General features: G+C 38.0%; 1 protein-coding gene across 1 annotated transcript in view; it reads right to left on the bottom strand.

Annotated features, from left to right (window-relative positions):
• SYNE1 (spectrin repeat containing nuclear envelope protein 1) overlaps positions 1 to 25,381 on the bottom strand; it is a 578,994-nt gene that overhangs the window by 84,252 nt on the left and 469,361 nt on the right. The window contains exons 122-128 of the mRNA XM_049765309.1: positions 23,552 to 23,706; positions 22,319 to 22,466; positions 16,266 to 16,360; positions 12,253 to 12,487; positions 9,590 to 9,784; positions 4,705 to 4,830; positions 505 to 660 (exon numbers count right to left, since the gene is read on the bottom strand). Coding sequence (XP_049621266.1) covers positions 505 to 660; positions 4,705 to 4,830; positions 9,590 to 9,784; positions 12,253 to 12,487; positions 16,266 to 16,360; positions 22,319 to 22,466; positions 23,552 to 23,706 — 1,110 coding nt within the window. The remainder of the gene's footprint in view (positions 1 to 504; positions 661 to 4,704; positions 4,831 to 9,589; positions 9,785 to 12,252; positions 12,488 to 16,265; positions 16,361 to 22,318; positions 22,467 to 23,551; positions 23,707 to 25,381) is intronic.

The following is a 25,381-nucleotide window of genomic DNA, read 5'->3' as shown; positions in this document are numbered from 1 at the left end:
TACTGGGTGTAGCCCCCAAACAAAATAAAAGTGAAACAAAAATAACAACAACAACAACAACAACAACAACAAATTCAAACCCCAAAACTGTGTCTATTAGTGAAAGGTTGGGCAAGAAAATCCAGTTTGGGAGCATCTCAAGTATAACATTAGGTAGGTAGGAAGATCTCTATCTGTGATAGTCTCCTAATACACAAAAAATTCATCCCTGTACATATGAGAAATCTAGAATGAGTCTAAATATGCATGAAAGGACCAGAGCAATAGCACAGCATGTAGGGAGTTTGCCTTACTTATGGCCAATCCATAAGTAAGCCCTGGTACATATGGTCCCTTGAGACTGCAGGAGTGATCTCTGAGTATAGCCAGAAGTAACCCCTAAATGCCATTGGGTGTGGCCCCAAAATAAAACAAAAAATCCCCCCCAAAAACAAATGTGCATGAAGCCCAGTGCTACCTCAGTTGCCACCCAGTGACCCACACTAAGTGTACATTTGGGCATACCTGATGGCACAGTTCCTCCCACTGTCTCTGCAGAAGCTCCATCCGCTCGTTGAGGATGGCGATATCCTCGGCACTGATGAAGGCACGAAGGGTCTCCTTCAGCAGTGTCAGCTGCACCAAATCATCTGTCCAACTCCCAACTGCACTTTCCAGTTCCTAGATTGCAAAGAAAAGCAAGACCCTGAAGAACCAGAAAAATCTATCTAGCATCACCTATTTCTTTTTTCCTTTAATATTTCTCTTAAAACACTGCTATTTAGTTATTCATAGCTGATTTTTAGACATGTAATGGTTTCAGCACCAATCCCAGCACCAGTATCAACCTCCCTCTACCAATATTTGCAGAGTCTATTCCTACCACCACCCCACCATCACCATTCCAGCCTGCCATCATAAGAGGCACCTTTTTAAGTTTGCTCAAGTTTGGCTCTTATGATTTCCTTGTTGCTGACTCCATGGTTTGGGTATTTAGTTCTGTTCTTTTTTTTATATTATTTATTCTGTTGAAACCATTGTGATGTCCTTCATAGTTGGGATTCAGACATGCAATGAATCAGGACCAAGCCCACCACCAGTATCAACCTCCCTCCATCAATATTCCCAGAGTATACCCTATACAACCACTCTTTGCCCTCCAGTCTCTCAATATAACAGACCCATTGTAAGTGTAGATTGTTAGAGTTTGGGTCTTTTGATTCCACTGTTGTTGACTTTGGCTTGGATATTTAGTTCTGTCCTTTTTAATCTCCATGAATGCACCTGAGACTGCTTGGTCCCTGATCCCCATTATTTCACTTATTTTTTCTTCACTCAATTTCTTCTCTTCTCTTAGAGCTACAGAGTATTCTGTTATATATATTCACCAAATTTTCATGATCCACTCATCTGTTGTTGGACATCTAGGTTGATTCCAACTCTTGGCTATTGTAGTGAGGGCTGTGATGAATAGTGGTTAGCACCAGCCATTTCTGAAAGGCTTCTGTCATCCCTTTTTGATATCTACATTTTTTTGGTTGTTGTTTATGTTTTTGGGCCAAACCTGGTGATGCTCAGAGGTTACTCCTGTCTATGCACTCAGAAATCGCTCCTGGCTTGGGGACCATATTGGATGCTGGGGGATTGAACTGCAGTCCATCCTAGGCTAGCTTAGCAAGGCAGATGCCTTACCACTTGTGACACCGCTCCGGCCCCTGACATCCACTTTCTTTCCTACTTTCTGAACATCTAAATTAATATCTGTTTGATTGGCTTCTTGTATAAGTTATTAATTCTTCGGGTTTTTCAGGCTGCCTCCAGATTCTTCTACTATCTAGTTATCATATGATTTTTTTTGTCTTTTTTAATAAAAGTGGCAGTACTGCATTGATATTTATTTTAATATATTTTAACCTATTTTTCTTTTTTATTGTTAATAATATTAATAGTATACATTTTTAAAAATACAAAATGCTAGGTATACCTTTCACTCTCAAACACTGGGTTGATAGACTTTGTGACACACATTTACAACACAATAAAGAAAAAATTCAGTTGTCATTACTTCCTTGAAAATAATGAAGTACGGGAGCTAGAGCAATAGCACAGTGGTAGTGCATTTGCCTTGCACGCTGCTGACCCTGGATGGACCTGGGCTAGATCCCTGGTATCTCATATGGTCCCGCAAAAGTTATTTATGAATGAAGAGCTAGGAATAACCCTTGAGCACTGCTGGGTGTGACTCAACAGCCAAGAACTAAAAAAAAAAAAAAAGTAAAATAAAATAACGAAGTAATTGCATTTTCTGCAGAAGCAAAAATACCTTTAAATTACACAAATATTATATATCTTGTCTCTCATGGGGAAAATTTAGAAAAAAAATGGAAAAATCATATAACAATATTTGAATGAGTTGCTGTTTTCTTGGGCACTGCTTTGATGACTAAACTAGTTTTGTGATTTTCTCTTGTTCTTTGCCAGTTGTTGATGTTTTTAGATTCCAGCTAATTTAGATTTTGTCTCTTCATCCAGGAGAAAAGTTTCCAAAGACATTATCAGTACGGTTGGAGGTTATCTTCCCAGGCAATTTACACCGATGATGTTTAGCCTGAATTTTCCCTGTAATTGCTTTGTTTTGTTGCTAAAAGTGACTTGGGTAAGAGTAGCAGGAGATTGAACTAATGTGTCCTTTTAATCTCCAAATTTAATATCAAGACATGTTTGTCTCTGTTATATATTTTTGGAGTCAAGGCCTGATGATAGCAATGTTTGGCTGAAAGATCAAGTGAGCCAGGTGTATGAAATATGCGGTATTTTTTTGCCAAGGTATATTACCTTGTTACAGCAATATAAATATTTTCTTCTTTGCATATCAGTCTTTTGTCCCCAACTCAACCATCAGATTTGTATATAGATTAAAAAAATATCAAATAAAACCATCACTGGACACCAACTACTTTTACCCTCCCCACATCTATCAGGTAAATTAGTATGGTAAAAACATAGCCTTAAAAATAAAAAACCAACATAGCCTTTTGATTCAGACAAATTTATATTTACTAATTGTGAAAAATTATGAACCATTCTCTAAAAGTTTCAATTTCACAACTGTAAAATACAAGGAGTGAATCAGCCTTATGCCAATTGAGACAGTCACTGGCAGTCAGAGGAACATAAGGAATATTGATCCAACTTAGAGTAATTTTATTTAATAGTTAACTATAAATTTATAATCACAAATTAAAACTAAGTTTTGTTGTTTTTTGGTCACTGTTTTTTCTGTTTTTTTTGGGGGGGGTGGGGGCAGGGGTCACATCTGGTTGTGCTCAGCGCTTAGTCCTTGCTCTGTGCTCAGAGTGGTAAGCTTTGGGGACTAGATGAAGTGACAGGGATTAAACAGGGGTTGGTCATGCAACAGGCAAGTGCCTTACCCTCTATACTATCTCTCTACCAAGACTTTTTAATCTTTATCTATTTATGAATTTAGGCCATAGATTATATTAGCAATTATGGTATCAAGTATAATACTTCAGTATTTCTTAGACTGGTCTCTTCTAAGTGCTAAAAATATTACTTGAATTTTAATATTGAAGGAAATATTCTTATAACCATCCTATTGAGGCTTCTAGACTTCCATAAAAATCTTGCTTTCTTAACTGTGTAGGGCATTTTAAGGCAAAATAAGCAGAGACCCGATGAAAATCCAAGTTATAATAGTGTGTATAAGGTAGCAAATAGAATTCTGCCAGTATAGTCTTAGGCAAATGATGGGGAATATAATAAGAACATAAGTAAGTTACACAAAAAGAATTTGTAGAGTAGTTTTGATTGGATATTCACAATACTAGCAAAGAACAACCATTTTGGGCACCCCACTTGGCTATCCAGGTATGAGTAAAATGAATTCTACAGCCACTAAATCATGTTGGTCTCAGTTGACTCTTAAAGCTGGGCATGGTTGACCTTAGCTACTGATTCTCAGCTTGCTCAAATGCACGTTGAAGTGGTAACAATATGTTTCAATAGGTTGCTAGGAATTGAAAAACCGTGCTTCTCCACACAGTCCTGAGCCCTGCTACTGAGAGCTCCTGCTCTCTTTCTGGAAGGTTCAGGAGGACAGAGTGGGCTCCTCTGCTAAGGATGCTGTCTGCTGAATGTCCACAAAGCTGAGTTTCACTCTTCTTTCCACAAACTACACTTGTCTGCTAGACTGATTCGTCAGAGTGTCGTAAACTCTCAGAAGATTGCATAATGCACTGTGCGTGTATTTGTGAGTGGAGTAGCACAGATTTATTTGGAAAATAAAGTGAGAGCAAGAGAGAGATGTGTTAGGCTCAAGAGAGAACATAAGCCTATCCAGAGTGGGAATCAAATTCACAAACCAAGTACAGGTCATTTTCTCAGAATTGGGAAAAGAGCCCTAATAGAAGAAAGTATGTATGTGTCAGGGGGAGCTGTGGGAAAATGTGTCCACAGAACAAAGTTAGTAGAGATTTCAAATATTTTTTAATATCAAGTTTTCCATTCTCACTCACTTCCTCAAGGAAATGCTAAACTAGCTTGTGCTGCAATAGCCACTTCCTGGTCAGAATGTGAGCTATCAGGAAGCTGCACCTCTGTGCAGGCAGGGAAAGGAAAGGGTCTGGGGCACACTTTGAAAGGAGTCACTGCAGCAGCAAGAGAAGTCACGGCAGGTTACAGGTTCAGCTCCAGCTAGTGACTTACCTTGCATCGCATCTGCTCTGCATGAAGCTCTTCGTGGTGGTCTGGCAAAGGCTGGGAAAGCTTCTTTTTGAACATTCTTAGTTTTCCCAAAGAATCAGCTATTCCCTTCTCACATTTTTCCCAGTCCTATAAAAGGAGGAAGACATTTCATTAATATCAAGGGAGAGCAAATTGTAAAAATCAAACAAAACCCTCTTAATTCCTTTGGGAGTTATTTCCCTGATTAACAGCACAGGGCTCTGTCTACACCCATGAGTAGGAAGGCAGTGTCAGAAAAACTCAGCTGGAGACATCTATCTCACATTACCTATGTGACTCTAAGCAAGCATGCTCTATTTATATGAGCCTTCTCTTTAAAAAGGGGCTCCATGGGGCCTGAGCACAGGGCATGAGGTTTCTGCTTTGTATGTACTAGCCTAGGACGGACCGAGGTTTGATCCCTCAGCATCCCATATGGTCTCCCAAGCCAGGAGCAATTTCTGAGCACATAGCCAGAAGTAACCCCTGAGTGTCACCAGGTGAGGTTGGGAAAAAAAAACTCTCTAAAAATGGGATCCAGAGAGATAGTGTGGAGGGTAGGATACTTGCCTTGAAGTCATAAGTCTTGGTTTGATCCCCACAAGAAGTAATCCCAGAGTGCACAGCCAGCAGTAAGCTCTGAGAACCAATGGGTGTACCCATTGTTACCTCAACTTTGGTACCCCAAAAATGTTTACAAAGAAAATAAGGAACTGGTGAAGATATAGTGAGTAACACATTTGCTTCACATGCACTGACCCAGGTGTAGTCTCTGGCACTGGACTTGTTCCTCCAGCACCACCAAAAGTGACCCCTGAGTCTTTGAGCAGAGCCTAGAGTAAGCTCTGAGCACAGGCATGTGTGGCTTACCCATAAATAAATAAATTAAATAAATGAATTAAAGTAAATAAAAAATAAGGCAAATTCTTCATAAACTTTGGAGGACAAAAAAGGGGAGATGGAGGTCAAGGCACTGAAAACAAAGTTCAGAACATGTGCAGTAGAGCATAATAATACTATCTCTGTCATCTGATATCTTTGAGGAGGTGAGAGAGTGCTTATACAGAACTGTGCCCTTTCACACTTCATTCATAATCAATCTCCTGTGTCAAGATTTGGGTTTCTCACCATTTTTTCCTTCTAACCTGTTTCCTTTCTGTGACCTTCTCAACTGTTGTATCAATTTGTCCCCATGGTCTCCCATGACTTTCACTGGTAGCCATCTTGGAATATCCCGAGTACCCATAGGTACTCCAAGTGAAAAACAATGACTTATAGGGTTGGAACATTGTATGCCTGAAATTCTTATTTAGGTGTCTAAATAATAAAAAGAGAATGAGAGAAAGGAAGAAAGAAGGAAAGAAAGAAGGAAAGAAAGAAAGAAAGAAAGAAAGAAAGAAAGAAAGAAAGAAAGAAAGAAAGAAAGAAAGAAAGAAAGAAAGAAAGAAAGAAAGAAAGAAAGAAAGAAAGAAAGAAAGAAAGAAAGAAAGAAAGATAGGAAGGAAGGAAGGAAGAAAGGAAGAAAGAAAGGAAGAAAGAAAAAGAAAATAAAAACCATATTTTCTGGCATATAAGACGACTTTTGAAACAAAGAAAGTTAACCACAAAGAGTGGTAAGTGAAATTATAGAAATAACTACACAGAGAACTACCATAATCATGTGAATGAATCAGGGAACTGGAAAGCCTGTCTGGAGTACAGGTGGGGGTGGGGTGGGATGTAGGGAGATTTGGGACATTGGTGGTGGGAATGTTGCACTGGTGATGGAGGTGTTCTTTATATGACTGAAACCTAATCACAATCATATCAAGATGTTTAAATAAAGGAAAAACATATTTATACCCAGAAAAGAAAAAGTCAACCGAAAATCGGGGGTCGTCTTATATGCGAAGTATATCCTGAAAAATGTTTCAATATGCCGCTAAACAAAAATTGTCTGAATATTGCCACAAAACAAATTTTCCAACTCTATTCTGCACCAATCACTGCCAGGCTGCTTGGACCGCCTATCTAACTCAGCCAATCCAAGCAGACTTTTTATGCATGCAAATTAGACAATGTTCTGGACCCGAATCTACACTGTCAAAAGCCTGCTCAGATTGGCCAGAGTCAGAGAGGACGTCTATTACAGTATAACCGTTGGACCTTTGCTTGTTGTGATTGGCTCACTGTGGAAGATACAGTTGCAGCACAGGAACATTCTGTCTTATACAGCAAATATAGGCCTAAACCTATGTTTTAACTGTAAAATTAGGGGGTCGTCTTATATGCCCAGTCGTTTTATATGCCAGAAAATATTGTAATAAAGATAATAAAATAAATAATATATAAATAATAAATATATAATTAACAATAAAAGTGAATAAATAAAAATAATAAACATAAATAATAATAAAATAAAAAGAGAGAAAGAAAGACAGAAAGAAAGAAACAAAGAAAGAAAGAAAGACAGAAAGAAAGAAAGAAAGAAAGAAAGAAAGAAAGACAGAAAGAAAGAAAGAAAGAAAAGAAAGAAAGAAAGAAAGAAAGAAAGAAAGAAAGAAAGAAAGAGGGGCTGGAGAGATAGCATGGAGGTAAGGCGTTTGCCTTTCATGCAGGAGGTCATCGGTTCGAATCCTAGCGCCCCATATGGTCCCCCGTGCCTGCCAGGAGCAATTTCTGAGCCTGGAGCCAGGAATAACCCCTGAGCACTGCCGGGTGTGACCCAAAAACCACAAAAAAAAAAAAAAAAAAAAAAAAAAAGAAAGAAAGAAAGAAAGAAAGAAAAATAAAAGGAAGCGAGAAAGAAGGAAGGAAAGAATAAGAAAGAAAGCAAAAGGAAGAAAGTAAGATATTGGTGTTGACTACCTCAAGTATATTGTAAAGGTTTAAAATTTTAAGGTGAAAATATACTAACTAATGTTAGTCTGCAAACACACATCCACAGACTCATAAGAAAAAGCTAAAGCAGTAAATTAATCATCTCACCATAAGTTTTAGATACATGTCCAAAACACACATTTCAAAATACAACATGACAACAAAATACAACAAAAATAAGGACTTGCAGCTGAGTCTAGTGTACAGAGGGTAGGGTGAAAAAAAAAAAGGAAATCTGCCATATTATTGTGTTAGTGGTGATTTGTACTATGTGCAGGTAATAGATTTCTTTATTAGATAAATGGTTAGTGACTTTGTTTCTTGTACAGAATGTCATTCATTATTTAATAAAATGCATATTTTAAAAGATCCACAACAGGTATGGTACTTGCATTGCACATGGTGGATCCAGGATTGATCCCCAGCAGCCCATATGTCCCCTGAATTTTCCAGGAGTAATCTCTGAACACAGTGTCAGGAGTAAGCCCTGAGCAGATTCAGATGGGGTCCCAGACCAAACTCAAATGAAAAAGCATAGCTCAAGCACTAAAAAGGCAAATTCGTCCTACTAAATTTAGCCTGTTATCTTTGATCCAAAAATGAGACAAAACTCAATAGTTGATCTCATCAAAGGCTTTGTTATTATAAGCATATATAAGATGTTAACATTTAACTTGCTCACTTTAAAATAGTAATAATAGCAACGATGATAAATATAATTTTTGTGAGTAGTCAGCATATGCCAGGGGCCAGAGAATTAGCATTGCAGTCACAGATCCTGGCTCCATAACAGGCATCACAAAGCCTGTTGAGCACTGCCAAGTGAGGCCTTTTCTGCTCCAAAGAAATGCTGAGAAGGCTTTGGTGGTACCTGCAACACAGGGCTCAAATAGTGTTACATCCTCATAGAGATGTCTGACTTGGTTAGCTCTGTATAACAGGAATTATCCAACGGCCATTTGAAGTAGCTTAAAATTCCCACAAAATAATTAAAAACATTTTTATACAATATGTGACATGATATATCTCCAATATTTTATATAGTCCTCTGCATGATACACAAAGGAAGTATGATCATAGCCATTCTACACATGAGGAAACTGAGCCTAAGATATATTGAACTAGCCAGGTTACTTCTTTATTTTGAGGATTTGAGTTTAAGTCCATGTCCTCTCAACTGCTGTGAAATTGAAAAGCAAGGGAGAAAAGTAAATTGTGTTGTGTGGTGTGGATGTAGGGGTGGGGTTCATGGCTAAATTTATGCTGCCCTAAACTTGCTATGTGACCATTTTGCTCCAACCAAAAGCACACCACCACTCCTATGGTTCATGAAGTTTATCTCAAAGCAACACACTTGGTTAAGACCACCTCAAAGGGGTAGGAAGTATGCCTTGTATGCCATTGATCTGGCTTCAATCCCCAGCATCTTATATGGTCTCCCAAGCACTGCCTGGTGCAAGTCCTGAGTGCAGAGCCAGACACAACCCCTGAGTACTACTGGGTGTGGTCCACAAACTAAAAAAATCTTTTTAAAAAGACCAACTCAAAAGTATCTGCTTGGATAGTTTTCTTTTTCTTTTTTTTTTTTTTTTTTTTTGCCATGCTATAAAATAAGAGATATCAATCTAGAAAACAACTTTTGAGTCATAGGGAGTGGAAGCTACTCTTTGCATTCCTGTCCAAATTTATAAAGTCATGATAGGTTTTCTGGCTTAGGACTAGACATTTATCAGAATTCATCACTTGGATAGTCTTACTGGACTTAAAAACTACTCAAGGGGGGATTTTTCTGAAAGAAAAACTGCTGAAAATTGCAACACTCTTCTAGTATGGACAAGACAGGACAAAGTCATAAATCAGGGACAGGGGATCAAAATGATGTCAGGTATGACAAGGATCTTTGCAGGATGGAGCTCCCAGGATTACAATGGGATGAAGCAGCCCAGCCAACTGGTGGATTTTTGAACCCACAATAAGTCTACAAAGAGGAGGGAAGTGCATAACTTACTTTCAACAAGAAGGCCAGCTTTTTCTTTTGCTCCTCCAGACGCAGGCTGGCTGACCTCCAGGTCTCTTGGATTTCAGTAAGTTCTGTCTGCAGGGTGGCCTCCGCACCGCTGTCAGCTGAGAGTAGAAGCAGCTTGGCAGCTTCCACCGTGAGGATGTAGCTCCCTTGTTGTCGCTGGAACACTTTTTCTTTGAACTGAAAGAAACCATAGTTTGGTACAGGCTCATTCTGTTTATCTCCCTTTCCCAGTGGGAAATACTCTTAAATCCTCTACAGTCATACCACTCTTAGTGTCTGTTGTCTGAAGCTAAGAGGGCCTAGTTAGTATCTGTATAGGAGAAATACTCTTAAATCACTCTCCCATTTGAATGCAAACACTTGCTAAGCTAGGTACTTTGCCTAAGAATGAGAGCAGAAGAATCTCTGACAAGGGCCCAGAGAGATAGCACTGCGTTTGCCTTGCAAGCAGCCGATCCAGGACCAAAGGTGGCTGGTTCGAATCCCGGTGTCCCATATGGTCCCCCGTGCCTGCCAGGAGCTATTTCTGAGCAGACAGCCAGGAGTAACCCCTGAGCACCGCCGGTGTGGCCCAAAAACCAAAAAAAAAAAAAAAAAAAAAGAATCACTGACAAGAATCAGTTGGGCTTGAGTGATAGTATAGTGGGTTAGGCATGGCCAACCAGGGTTCAACTGCCTGAACCACATATGATTCCAAGTTCCATCAGGAATGATCCCAGAGTTCAGAGTCAAAAGGAAACCCTGAGAGCATAGCCATGTGTGCCCCTCACTCCTTAAAAACAGACACACAAATAAACCAAATATTTTATTTTGAAGCAATATGGATAATGCTCTAGTTCACTGAAATATGGAAAACAGAGGGATCTAACTTCCAGGCAGTGCACTCAGAAACCCCTTCAAAAAGGCAAGATTTATATGTGCATTGAGAGAACCAGGAATAGAACAAGATTGAAGGTTCCAAAGTGATGAAGGTAGGAGGATACCCTCCCAGAGGGAAGTGAGGAAAGGCAAATCCACCATGTAAGAGAAACAGAATGAACTCAGGAAATAGGACTTAGTTTTCAGTGACTGAAATAGAGGACCACACAAGAGAGTGACAGGAAATGAGGCAGGTGGACACACTGCGCAGAAAGTTGGTTGCTACAATAATTAATAGCGATAGATTCACAGATGAGTTTTTAAGAAACCATGTGATATATTTCAATTAAGGGTCTCAGTAGCGGATAACATGTGGAATCAAATAAGTTCTTTTATTAGATATACTAGAAATAGGAAGCTCTATTCATCTAGACAATAAGTCATCAATACCTTAATAGTTAAAATGGGAAAATGGAAGATTAGATTTGGGGCAAGAGAATAAAAGAGAAGTACAATTCTAGCACAATTCTACAAGTTCCTGACTGGGAGACCAATTGGCTAGTGATGACATTGTCTTGGATTGGAGACAGGAGAAATGGACTAAATGAAGAGTGTTGATCCAGGAATAACAGGCTTTGCTGATGGCCACAGAGTACACTGTATCTACTATGCACAGAGATATACACTGAAAAGGCAGTTGAATGCACAAACTGAAAAACACAGGAAGGGAACATGTTCAGAAGATGCCAACTTGGCCCTACTCTTCTGGAAGCAGGTGTGGGTGGAGATAAGATCACCTAAAGAAGTGTGGAGAAAAAGGAAGCATTAAACAATGTCTGTGGGGGCCAGAGAGATAGTGCAGTAGTTAAGGAACTGACCTTATATGTGACTGACTGGGTCCCTTGAGGTCCAACAGGAGTAATTTCTAAGCACAAAGCCTGGAGAGCCCTGAGCACAACTGCGTGTACTCTCCCTTCCCTCAAAATAACAATGACTATTAGAGTTGGAAGAACCCATGAATATACTTTCAAAGTCAGATTTAATTACTAGGAGGTGTCTACTAGGGAGGTTAGAATCCTAAACCAGTAATCAACAGAGGTGTTGGAGAGCTAACACAGCAGGTATGGCACTTGCCTTGCAGGCATCCAACCAAGATTCAATCACCGGCACCCCATCAGGTTTCCCTAGCACTGCCATGAATGATTCCAGATCATAGAGCCAGGAGTAAGCTGGGTATGTATGATCCAAAAAATAAATAAATAAAGAGCTCAAAACAGGACTGAACTTTTGGTCTTTCTGACAATATTCGAATTAAAGTTTATATTGCTCATGAATAAAATACATATAACCAATGCCAAGTTTTCTTTTCCTTGCTAGTGTCTTTCCTATTCCTATGGGGCTTCAAGGAGCTGGGGAGTCCTCTACATGTGGAGGCTATGAGGGGATTTAATCACTGTACTCTGAGGAACAGATAAGAGACTATTTCAATTTTCTTTGCTCCATTTGCATTTTAAAACAGTGTTTGTCCTCCAGAATCTTCTGAATACCAAGTGTACAGTGGCCTGAATAGGGTTAAGAGTTTGGCATCTGGGACCGGGCGGTGGCGCTAGAGCCTTGCCTGCGCTAGCCTTGGATGCACCGCGGTTCGACCCCCCCCCTCGGTGTCCCATATGGTCCCCCAAGCCAGGAGCGACTTCTGAGCGCATAGCCAGGAGTAACCCCTGAGCGTCACCGTGTGTGACCCAAAAACCAAAAAAAAAAAAAAAAAAAAGAATTTGGCATCTTACCTGAACTTCATCAAAAAGGGTTCGTGCATGTTGAAGTGGTATGGGAACATCCCCAAGACCGCTCAGGGGAAGGGAGGACACTTCTGCTAGCCATTTCCGAAGCTTTTCTGACATTTCTTTATAGCGCTGCCACTGGCGGATCTGACTGTCAATGATGCCTCTCCGCTGCTGGGCCCTGCGGATCACTCCCTGCCACTGGTTACTGAGAAGTGTTAGCTTCCGGCTGAATTCATCCCTGGGAAGAAATAATACACAGGAGAAACACATCTTTGTGGCCTCTGATGTAATTCCAGAATCACTTCAAAGTTGTCACACTCATGAGCTGAATCTTGAGATGTGATCAAGATCATATTTTGAAATATCATACCATAATATTTTAATCATTTTTAGGTCTATTGCTAGTAATTAAAAAAATTTAGTAAGTCAATCCACTGTGGTTCACCAAGGGAGAGTGTCTTTCTGCCTCAGTGCTTCTTAGAAAGCTTGCCTATCAGGCCAGAGAGGTAGTACAGCCCATAAGATGCTTGCTTTGAATGGGGCTGACCTGGGTTCTATCTCTTTCATCGCTAGGAATACATATGGACCCTTGAGCAGTCAGGAGAAGCCCAGAGCACAATACCAGGTGTGTTACACACACACAAACACACACACACACACACACACACAAGTGTGCGTGCGCGTGAAGAAAAACAAGGTTATTGTCACTCTCTTTCCCTGAGTGTATGTGAAGGGTCTTAGCAGCATTGGGAATGATGCCAAATACTGCAAGCTTCCATAGCAATGGAGGAGACAAGAGAAGCACTGGCAAGTGGGACAGCAGTTGAAAATGAGGAGGAAAGCTCACTTTTCATTCATCTTAAGGTGGAATCCCAAGCCATGTTGGATAAACATAATCAGGTTATTTGAGACCCATAAGTTACTGTAATAAAATTCATATTGAAATGTTGCTTTCTGAAACTGCCATTTCAGGCTGACGATGTGTATGAAGTGGCAGAGCTTATGTTTTCCAAGTACCAGTTCATGGTACTTGAATACCTTTAAATCATCAAGTGTGTGACCTTTAGTCCTGAGTTCCACTGGGTTAAGCTCCCTCTTAAAAACAGTCCTTCAATGCATCTCATGAACTGTTTCAGCATTCTCTCTTTAACAAATTATTTAACATAATGATCTAACTCATGTCTTCTACTTTTCTTTTTTTTGGGGGGCTGCACACTCTGTAATGCTCAGGTATTACTCCTGACTCTGTGCTCAGAAATCACCCTCTGACAGGCTTGGTGGACTATATGGGATGCTAGAAATCAAAGCTGGATCAGCTGTGTACAAGACAAGCTCCTTACTCACTGTACTAGCACTCTAGCCCTCATACCCTCTATATTTTAATCCATCTTTATTTTGCTCTTAGGAAAATAAAACTCTTATCACTGTTCATATGATAGCTGCTTTTACATATACAGTTATTAAATTTTACTTAAGTATCTGCAGTTTCCAGATATTCTCATCTTTTGGATTGGTCCTCTTCTAGCTTAAAAAATATTTGTAGATTATTTATCGTTTTCTGTAATTTACAGTTTGAGAACTGGCTAGTAAAGATTTCCCCAGTACCAAAAAAGTGAGTGATTTTTATTGTAGATTGTAATTGTGGTCACACCTTTTTTTCCTGTTATTTATTTGCTCTGCATTCAGAAATCATGAGTGCAGTGCTCAAGACTTACTCCTGACTCAGTGCTCAGGGATCACTCCTAGTGGTACCTAAGGAACATATGGGAGCCAAGGTTTGAACCTGAGTCAATCATGTGCAAGGCAAGTACTTTACCCACTATACTATGACAGCTCCATTTGTCATGTCTTTTAGAAAAGTAAGAGTACTTGATAATTTCTCTCTAGTTGCTTTGCACTTCTTCTAAGATAATTTTTACTCTTTCAAGCAGCTTTAAATCAAATTCTAATCTACCCAGATGCTTGCTTTCTCACTACACAATATCCTAGTTTCTTAAACTGTAGATCAGAACTTAAATTTCTTTAGAAAATAATCTATTTCATAATGAACTACTGTTTTTGTTTCTGGTCCACACCCAGCAGTGCTCAATCATTATTCCTGGTTCTGCCTCAGAAATTACTTCTGGCAGGTTTGGAGGGACCAAATGGGATGTCAAGGATTGAACTTGGGTTGGGTATGTGCAAGGCAATACCTAACCTGCTGTGTATCACTAGTCCTTCCTTATAATACTTTATTAGCAAATGCTTGACTTATATTTCCACTTCATGTTACCATATAGTCTGGGTTGCATAAAAGTTTACTGAGTCAAAAAGGGATCAAGAGTAGAAAAAGTTTAAGAAGCCACTTGAAGACTTTAAAATTTAAGAGCCACTATGAGCTCAATAAACTTGGATTTTTGCAACCACCCAATGTCACACAGCTTTTGTTTTGGAGAGTAAATTTTGATATTTATAATCAGTGGCAGTAGAAGCCAATATGATAAATTTGGTTCATGAGAATTTCCTATAATCACAAGTACCCCATTGTCCCTGAACTCCCTGAGACCTAAGAATGCTCTACACCACAAGAAGGCCAATTATAAAGCTCTTACTGGCAGGTAATGAGCCCAAATCTCTTTGGAGCCTTCCCCCTGACTCTGGAGAGCCCAGATGTCCTAAGACACCTGCCAGCATGAGGAGCTCCTTAAAACGTGGCTGTGTTCCCACTGCTGGATCTTAACTCTGAAAAACAACATGTAAACGAACTTTTCAAACACAATATATTTTCAATCTGGGATCTTCCTGTTGCCAACTTGCTTTACTCTCCCTGGTTTCAAAGTTCTTTATTCTCAGATCCAACCCTCCTATTTTCATCTCTTCATTGTTTCTGTCTTGTTAGTACTGAAAATGTAATTGATGTTGGCTTGTGAGTGAATCTTCAACATTATTTAACTTAATGGCTTACTTTTTTTTAATAACACTGTTAGGGAGCTGGCGAAGAGAAACAAAAAACAAAAGACGTTAATTGCACTTCAATTTGCTTTATTTTGAAGAACTTCACTTCTCAGTAAAGTTCACATTTAAGTTTGGCTTTCTTAGAATAGAATAAATATGGTATCACGTTTTGTTGTTCCAAGCTTAACCACAAAACTCTTTCATGTACTTCCAAAGAAATATCCACTTAAAAGTGAAATTTCTTCCAAATCATTAAAAAGAAAAGAAAAACCCTCTTAATAGAAAAAATGATTTGTTTTCTATATTTTTAAGAAAAATACTATGTTTATTATATTTCCAATTATTATTTCCGGTCTTAAATAAGCAAAGATGTTTGTATGCAATAAAATATATGAGTTTTGGACTCCAAATATCCCCACTAAAAGTAAATATTCCCATAAAGCATAAATACTGTTAACAATATGTAAATACAGTATAAATTGACAATTAAAATATTATAAGTTTAAAGAACATCTGGATTTAAATTCTGCCTTTTAAATAAAGTGAATGTAAGTCTGATAAGTAAAAAAGAGTCAATGTATTTTCAGATATAGGGAAATGACCATATTACATGAGAATCCACAGTCCTGATGAACAACAAAGAAATTTCTATGTCTGGGCCTTAGGCTTTCCTCCGTAAGTAAGAGAGATGGCCTGGTGGTCTCTGTGCTACTTTTAGGATTAAAATTTCAGTAATTATAGCTGAATATTAGAAGCATTGTTTACAAATCAATGCTACATCACTGCTAGAATTCATTTTGCTTTATTCATTAATTCCCATCTCCCACAGATGTCTGGTAAAGGTTGGTTAGGTGATTTCCAATTACTCTATGTCCTTCATAGAATATAATAGCAGTTCTCCACAAAGACTCAATACTCGTGTCATTTCAGAATTTCAGACAAGCTTTTCCTCCAATTACGGAGGCTTCATTGCAGTACAATTGCCTTAGAAAGATTGGCTATATGCCCTCTAATCTTCTCATTAAAAAGAAAATGACTAATTTACTGAAACCTTTCTTCTTACAATATATCAAAGCTCCTACCTGTCATCAACTTGACCTTGTTCGAGGAGACGCTGCCCATCAATAATAATCGAGTGCAAAATCTGCTGATGACTGAACATCTCTGCTTGAAATAACTGTAATTTATATTAAAAAATACTTTAGCATTCTTAAATTTGGTGACCAGTTCATTATGAAACTTTCCAAACACTTTAATTTTATTTTATAATGAGGCTATGGAAGATTATCTTCAGCTGCATCAAGATCTAGGTAAAATCTGTAATCGATGAAACATGTACTTTCAAATATAACTGAAGAAGTTATATTTAAATATAAGTTCCAATTTCTGTGGACTCAGGCTTGGGGACTAAAACTACAGTTGTTTTTGTTTTTCAAAATGACCTAAAGGTAGTTAGCACATCATTTGTGTTCTGGTTTGTTTTGCATAAACAACAGGGTTCATTTTTCAGACATATGATAGTACAATTCCTTTTAAATCACTGAAGACTAGAAAAAGAATTCCTACCCATTTTTTAATTTGCTGTTTTTCAATGTTATTAAGTTAATACAATTAACTTCACTGCTCACAAACTGAATAAGTCATTCAAATAATTCCTATTGCTGTCATCTATTTTTCAAAGTGAAGTAACTAGTTGTTACTTAAGGAAATATGAGAAAGTAGAGAGATTTCCATAAAGAAAAAGAATTAACACAGCCAGAACTGGGATGTGGGAAATTCCAGAAAGGGGTATGCTGCCACAAAATAACCCACTTAATGGAGTAAATTGATAAACATACCTTTATGATTTATCAATTATCACCATTTTTATAACAATGATTTGACTTATAGTTACAGCCTTGTACAAGCATTATCACCATTAGACCATGTTCCTAGTTTTTTTTTTTTTTGGGGGGGGGTCACACACCCAGTGACACTCAGGGGTTACTCCTGACTATGCACTAAAAAAATCGCTCCTGGCTTGGGGTACCCTATGGGACACTGGGGATCAAACCCAGCTCCGTTTTGGTCAGCCACGTGCAAGGCAAACACTCTACCATTGTGCTATCGCTCTGGTCCCATGTTCCTAGTTCTTAATAGAATTATGGAGGCCCCGTAGTACATCCCACACTTTGCAAGTTTGAGACTCTGGCTTCAAGACCCAGCACAGCATAAAAAGATGAGAGAGAAAATAATTACATATTAACAATCACTCATCATCTCTCCCTAATCTGCCAATCATAGGACCACTAAACTATATAAAGACTTGAGGGCTTTTCCAATAGAATCATATATTGAGCAGCCTTTGAGGTCAAGACTTAACATTAAAACCTCTGGTTCTATTCATGTTGCTGCAAGCTGTATGACTATTATTTCTTGGTGCTGCATAGTTTTCCATTGTGTATATATACCACAACTTCTGAATTTATTTATCTATAGGGTATTTGAGTTGTTTCCATATCTTGACTTATATTAAGTGCAACAATGAACATAGGTGGGCATAGATCTTTTTTTAATTAATGTTTTTGTGTTTTGGGGATAGAGATCACTACAAAGAGATGGATACAGAATGATTTCATATGTGGGTCTTAGAGATAAAATCCAAAGAAAAAAGAATGGAGGAACTGACACAGAGTTGAACTGGGGGTCATGTGAGAGGGCGGGCAGGTGAGAGAGAAGAGTATACTGGTAAAGAATATGGTATTGAAATAATGTTAAGGAGAAACCTTTATTTCTAGTATTGTAAGCCTACAAAAATTTTTTAAAGGCATGTTTCTTTTTTAACATTGTTTCAGGTAGGTCAGGACCCATTTTGTTTTGTTGTTGAATGAAATTCAAATACATGAACACACACATTTCACTTACGCATCTGTTAAAAGAGGTATGGGTTTTTTCACTTGACTCTTAGAAATAATGCCTCTCACCAATAATATTCTGATATTAATGTTGGTATGGGTACATATTTTCATTTCTGAGAATGTCCTGGGAGGAGACTTAACGAGTCAGAGATAACTCTAGTTTAAAAACTGAAAAGAAATTCCAAAATTTTTCCAGAAGTTTCTCTATTTAATATTTCTATCAGCAGTGTATTAAGATACCTCCTTTGTAACTCAGAATTCTTACAGCTCATACCATAGCTTAAATACTGTTACTGTTAACTTTTCTTTGTGACTGGAAACATTCTTCTCTATACTTGTAATTGGTTTCTACCCCTTATAAAACCCCTGCTAAAAGATTAAATTTGTCACACTCCTGCCAGAAGATGTGTTGACCCCACTTCATACTAAAACCCACACCATACTTGTGTGTGGTTTAATTATTTCATATTTCATATTTCACCACCCATGCAACCCACTGGCGCTGTAGGACAGAAGCTGCCTGCAGCAAAAAACAATTAAAAAAATCAATAAAAGCAAAAGTTTGTTCTTTAAAAAAAAAATCAACAAGATTGATAAACCACTAGCAAAACTCACAAAGAAAGGGAGAGTTAATTCTAATTCATTTCTAATTCAGTTAATAAACTGAATTAGAAATGAAAAGGGAGATCACTACAGATACTACAGAGATTCAAAGGGTAATCAGAGACTACTTTGAGAAACTCTATGCCACAAAACATGATAACCAGGAAGAAATGGTTAAATTCTTGGACCCATATAATCTTCCATAGTTGAAGCACAATAATCTAGAATATCTAAATAGATCCATCACTATTGATAAATTAAAATGGTAATCAAAAGTCTTTCCAAAACATAAGCCCAGACCCAGATGTATTAAAAAATGAATTCTTTCAAAACTTCCAAGAGAATGGGGCCGAAGTAATAGCACAGCAGTAGGGTGTTTGCCTTGCATGCAGCTGACCCAGGACAGACCTGGGTTTGATCCCCACTGTCCCATATGGTCACCAGAGCCAGGAGCAATTTCTGAGCGCATAGCCAGGTGTAAACCCTGAGCATTACCAAGTGTGGCCCCAAAACAAAACAAAACAAAAAAAACTTTCAAGAGGAGTTAATGCCAATATTCTTTAGGCTCTTCCAGGAATTGGAAGAAACAGAAACACTACCAAATAGTTTTTATAAAACTAATATCAGACTCATACCAAAAGCAGACAGAGATGCTGAAAAAAAAAAAGAAAAAAAAAAAGAAAAAGAAAAAGAAAACTACAGACCAATATTCCTGATGAACACAGATGCATAGATCCCCAACAAAATCCTAGCAAATAGGATCCAATGCCTAATCAAGAAGGTCATACACCAAGATCAAAAGGCTTCATTCCAGAGATGCAGGGATGGTTTAACATACTCAAGAAAATCAATGTAATGTACCATATCAAAAAAAGACAAAATAAAATCCATATGATCATATCAATAGATGCAGAGAAAGCATTTGTTAAGGTCTAACACTCATTCATGATAAAAACTCTCAACAAGATGGGAATGGAAGTAATTTTTCTCAATATATGCAAGGCCTTTACCACAAGCCCATGGCAAATATTATACTCAATGGAAATAAACTTAAAGTCCTTCCTCTAAAATCTGGTACAAGACAAGGCTGTTCCCTCCCACCACACTTATTTAACATAGTACTGGAAGTACTTGGCATAGCAATTAGGCAAGAAAAATATATCAAGGATATCCAGATAAAAAAGGAAGAAGTCAAGCTCTCATTGTTTTCAGAAAACATGCTACTATATTTGAAAAACCCCAAAGACTCTACCAAATATGTTCTGGAAACAATAGATTTATATAGGAAAGTGGCAGGCTACAAGATTAACACACAAAAATCAATGGTCTTCTTATATACAAATAATGGTAGAGAAGAAATGGGCATTGAAAAAAATTCCATTCACATTAGCTCCACACAAACTCAAATACCTTGGAGTCAACTTAACTTAAAAGGTGAAGGACCTATACAAAGAAAACTACAAAACACAGTTTCAATAAATAAAAGAGGACACAAGAAAATAGAGACCCACACCCTTTTCATGGATTGGGAGGATTAACATCTTAAAATGGCAATACTCCCCAAAGTATTGTACAGATTTAATGCAGTTCCTCTAAGGTATTCTTCAAAGAAGTGGTTCAACTACTGAAATTTATTTGGAACAATAAACACCCAAGAATAGCTAAAGAAACTCTTAGAAAAAAGATGAGAGGCATTACTTTTCCCAACTTTAAATTGTACTACAAAGCAACAGTCATTCCATTTATTATGGAATAAAGGAAGGTCCTTGGATCAATGGAATAGACTTGAGCATTCAGAGAATATTCCCAGACATACAATAGATTTGATAAATTTGATAATAAATTTGATAAAGGAGCAAGAAACAAAATGGAGGAAGAAAAGCCTCTTAAGCATGTGGTGTTAGGACAACTGGTCAGCTACATGCAAAAAAGCGAACTCAGACATTCATCTAACACTATGCGCAAAGGTCAAGTCTAAATGGACTAAAGACCTTGATATCAGACCCGAAATCATAAAAAAGAGTGTTCTTCTATAAAACACTGCATAACATTGAGACTAAAGATATTGTCAAGGAGGACACATCACTGTCCAAACAAGTGGATAAGCAAATGGGACTATATTAACTTTGAAGCTCTGAATCTCAAAAGAAATAGTGAGTAGGATACAAAGGGCACCCACAGAATGGGAGAGATTACTCATAAAATATCCATCATATAAGGGGCTAATATCTAAGATATACAAGGTACTGACAGAATTTAACAAGAAAAAAACATTTAACCCCATCAAAAATTAGGGAGAAGAAATGAAGAGACACTTCCTCAACGAAGAAATGCAAATGTCCAAAAGGCACATGAAAAAATGCTCCACTTCACTAATCATCAGAGATGCAAGTCAGAACAAGAATGAGGTACCATCTCAGGCCACAGAGACTGGTACGTATCACAAAGAATAAGAACAATCAATGCTGGTGGGGATGTGGGGAGAAAAGGAACGCTCATTCACTGCTGGTGGGAATCCTGTCTTGTTCAGTCTTTATGAAAAACAATATGGAAATTCCTCAAAAACCTGGAAATTGAGCTCCCACATGATCTAGATATACCACTCTTAGGGATATATCCTAGGAACACAAGAACACAATACAAAAAATGCCTTCTGCACACCTATATTCATTGCTGCACTATTTACAATAGCCAAAATCTGGAAACAACATCAATGTCTGACAACAGATGAATGGCTAAAAAAACTGTGGTACATAGACACAATGGAATAATACTCTGCAGCTGCCAGTAAAAATGAAGTCACAAAATTTTCCTATACATGAATGTTCATGGAAACGATTATTCTGAGTGAAATCAGTCAGAGGAAGAGAGACAGACACAGAATAGTCACACTCATCTGTGAGATTTAAGAAAAATAAAAGACAGTATTCTTAATACCCAGAGATAATAGAGATGAGGGCTAAAGGACGGGACCATGATATGAAGCTTACAGAAAAAAAGTTGTGAGTACAGTTAGAGAAATAACTACACTAACAACTATTTTGACAATGGTAATGAGTGAGAGAAGTTGAATGCCTGTCTTGAATACAGGCAGGGTGTGGGGGAGGAGGGTGATGGGGGGCATTGATATGGCAACATTACACTGGTGAAGGGGGGTGTACGTTTTTTATAACTGAAACCAAACTACAAACATGTTTGTAATCATGGTGCTTAAATAAAGACATGTGAAAAAATAAAGTCCAAAGCTCTTTTCATGACAGCACCCTGACAACACCCTAGTTTCTTATCTATATTTAAGGGGGCAGTGTGGGAAAAAACAAACAACCTATCCTGTAAAATAGTAATGTAGTCCACAACTTTAATTGTTTAATTTTCTTTCCTCTTTCTCCTCTTCCACGAGTATAGTAGCCATTTTCTATAGTTCTAACACTGCCTTCCATTGGGTGAATGCCTGCCACCTGCTTAGGGCCGAGTCTGGAGCAAAGAACTAGACCTCATTTTTGTAATAAAGATATCAGAATCTCAAGAAGCAGAAACAGTGCCAGGCTTGGAGTAGCTCAGTATGTGGCTTTTAATCCCACCTCCCATTAATCTCAAACTAATTAATTACCTCCAAATCTATAGATGGAACTTACCTCATGTGCTCTCTGCTGCTCCAAAAGATGCTGATAGTTTCCTGAAATTCCTACTGCTAACTTCTGTTCTGTTTGAACCAAGAACTCCATCCATGTCTCACATTTCTCCAAGAAAGTTTGATGTTGCAGTAGAAATGACTGCAACTTACTAAGATAACAAAGACAAAAGTACAGTGGGTTATTTTATGGTTTATTCTTGTATCTTTAGCACATAAAATAGATGAAATATTCCCTATCCTTATAATCATTAAGCTATCATGTTGGGCAGTGAAATTAAAAAAGAAAGGTTATATAGGCACAGCGGGTAGGGCATTTGCCTTGCATGCTGCTGACATGGGGCCAACCCAGGTTCATTCCCTGGCATCCCATATGGCACCCTGAGCCTTCCAGGAGTTATTACTGAGCACAGAGCCAAGAGTAACACCTGAGTACTGTCAGTAGTAGCCCCAAAACAAAGACAAACAAACAAAAGTCTATAAATCTGTTTGTTCAGGGGATGCACCCATTGGTATCAGGCCATACTTCTGATCTGTGCTCAGGGACCATTTTGGGTGTCAGGGATTGAACATGGATTGGTAGCATGTAAATTGGGGTCCCTGCCCACTATACTACATCTTTGGCCCTCAAATAATATATTTTAAAGTTTAAATTCATTTAACCTTACTTTATAAATTTGTGTTTGTGAGTGTGTGTGTGTGTGTGTGTGTGTGAGTGTGTGAGTGTGTGTATAGTCTTGTAAGCTGTACTCAAGAGGTTTAGGGACCCCTCTGGTTATTGCTGCCTGGTCAAGTTGGCCAATGGTTCAATACAAGTATTCTAATGATGCAATGCTACGTGGGTCCTACAATGCAGGGGCACCCCAGTCCACCCTCATGATGCTTGGAAGCCCCAAGGCTATATCCTGTGATGCTTAGGGATCATGCAGTGCCAGGAAATCAACCTGAATCAGTCTCATGCTTGGTAAACACCCTAACTGCTATATTTCTATTCCTCTTTAATGTATTTTTGTATTGGAACATTGTAGTACTGAAACTGAAAAACAACTATAAACACCTTTGTAATTTTTATTTCTAAATAAACATTTCACATTTGAAACCACTGCAAGTTGAGTGTCACACTTTTGGTTATAAATTTATGATCATCCTTAGAAAGATCTAGAATGTATAAGTTTACACAAAGCATGAAGCTATTTGTAGGACATATCAATGACAAAGCATCTCTTGGTCATGCTACCTGAATCTTTCTGTCATCTGAGAAGAGATTAGAGACCAGTGCCGGTTGAGATTCTGCATCCTTTTGATTTCCTTGTCATTCAAGGGTAATCTATATCCCAGCTCATTTAGACGGTCTAAGTCTGGTGCCATGCTGCTGAATTTTAACATCTGTCCCTAAAAACAAGTTTAGAAAGGAGATTTAACATCATAATATACAAGACCTCTTTCCAAGTACACAGTAGCTTTTTACTACAGAAACAAGCTGATCTTTGATCTCTAAATGTTTCTAGGTTATTTCCTTGCAATCTCTAGAGCTACAAATAAAGAGGAAGTCAGCTTCTAGTCAGCCACCATAGTTGCCACAAGTGGTATTGCTATAGCTTACTCACTTATCCTCCACTTGTACGTAGTAATTTACACTTAGTAATTTATGTAATTGGTTTACTCCTGAGTACTCTTGATAGAACTCATAAAATGAACACTATGCTGATGATTGAAAAAAATCTATTTCTTTAGACTTCATAATTCATTTATCTATGACCATTTGTTCCTTTGTTAAATAGTAAATGTGATAATAGCCATAACAATAATAACTGACATTTACTGAGTACATAGTTATGAACGGATCAAGCATGCCAACTTTACAAGTTGTAATTCTTTTTCACATCAACATCATCTCCTCAGGTCAGTACTGCTACAAGTTCAACTTGTACAAATAATAGAGAGCCTATAAACAAAAGTTTTTGGACCCTTATTGAATGAAATACAATCCCACTTTTACTTTGAAGGTACCACACTTCACTTCGAAGAGCTAAGGGTGAGAACCAAAACAAAAGTAGTGAGATTCAAGGATCTTGTTTCTCCATATAAAACCAGAACAGAGCTCTTTGTTCTAGAATCTGGTAGACATTTATAATCCCACTTGGGAATTATATATAATTTATATCTATAAAATTATATATAGTTTATAACCCCACTTGGGAGAAAGTATTAGACCACCTCTGGCCATGTGTTCCTTCTCATGTGCATACTCTGCAAAAGGCCCATTACCCTAATAAACAAATATGTCTTGCTGAGTATTAAAGACCCAAGACTATTATTAAATTATTAAAGAGTATTAAAGACTCAAGACTATTAGATGGCAGAATTTCCATGGGTAACTATGAGCAGTAGACAAACTAACAGGACCTAGTTTTTCTTAAAGCACAGAGAGATCTGCTCATATGGTTCATGTGTTTGGAGTCAAGAGATCAGCAATTCCAAAGTTTGTTCCTGTGAACATAAGCTGATCTAATAAAAATATTATGCTAATGTAAATAGCACTGGAAGACATGACTATGGACACAGGTGGGTGCTTTCATAAGAGACAGACACTGACCATAACAAGAGGAGGAAGTCCTGAGAATACAAAAAATTAATCTGAAAAGGGGGCACCTCATGCACACCAGCAATTTTAATCTTTTTACATACATGAACTAGCATATGCCATGCAAAATGGACCACAAGCTGGCAATTAGAACCAAGGTGGTAGACCAGTTGTTTTCAAACTTTCTATATTTGAATACTGGCAACTGTATGTGGAATGGCAGTTGAAGAAGGTTGATGTACACAGATGCTGGAAAGTGCTATGGTCATTAAGCTGGAGAATTGAGCAGAATAGTGGTGGAGACAAGACTGAGAGGGGTACAAGTTCGGTGAGGTAATGATTTTATTCTAAGAGCTACTCGAGCCCAGGAAACATTGTTAGCAAAGGAATACTATGATAAAACTTGCAGATCTGTGGAGCAGCTTCTTTAAAATGAAATAAAACCTTCTTTAAAATAAAGAAAAGCCCTGTAAAAGAGGCTTA

The sequence above is a fragment of the Suncus etruscus genome, chromosome 18, assembly GCF_024139225.1.
Source record: "Suncus etruscus isolate mSunEtr1 chromosome 18, mSunEtr1.pri.cur, whole genome shotgun sequence".
In the NCBI taxonomy this organism is placed as follows: Eukaryota; Metazoa; Chordata; class Mammalia; order Eulipotyphla; family Soricidae; genus Suncus; species Suncus etruscus.
Note: the sequence above shows the minus strand (reverse complement) of the source record. Positions and strands in the feature narration are given on the sequence as shown.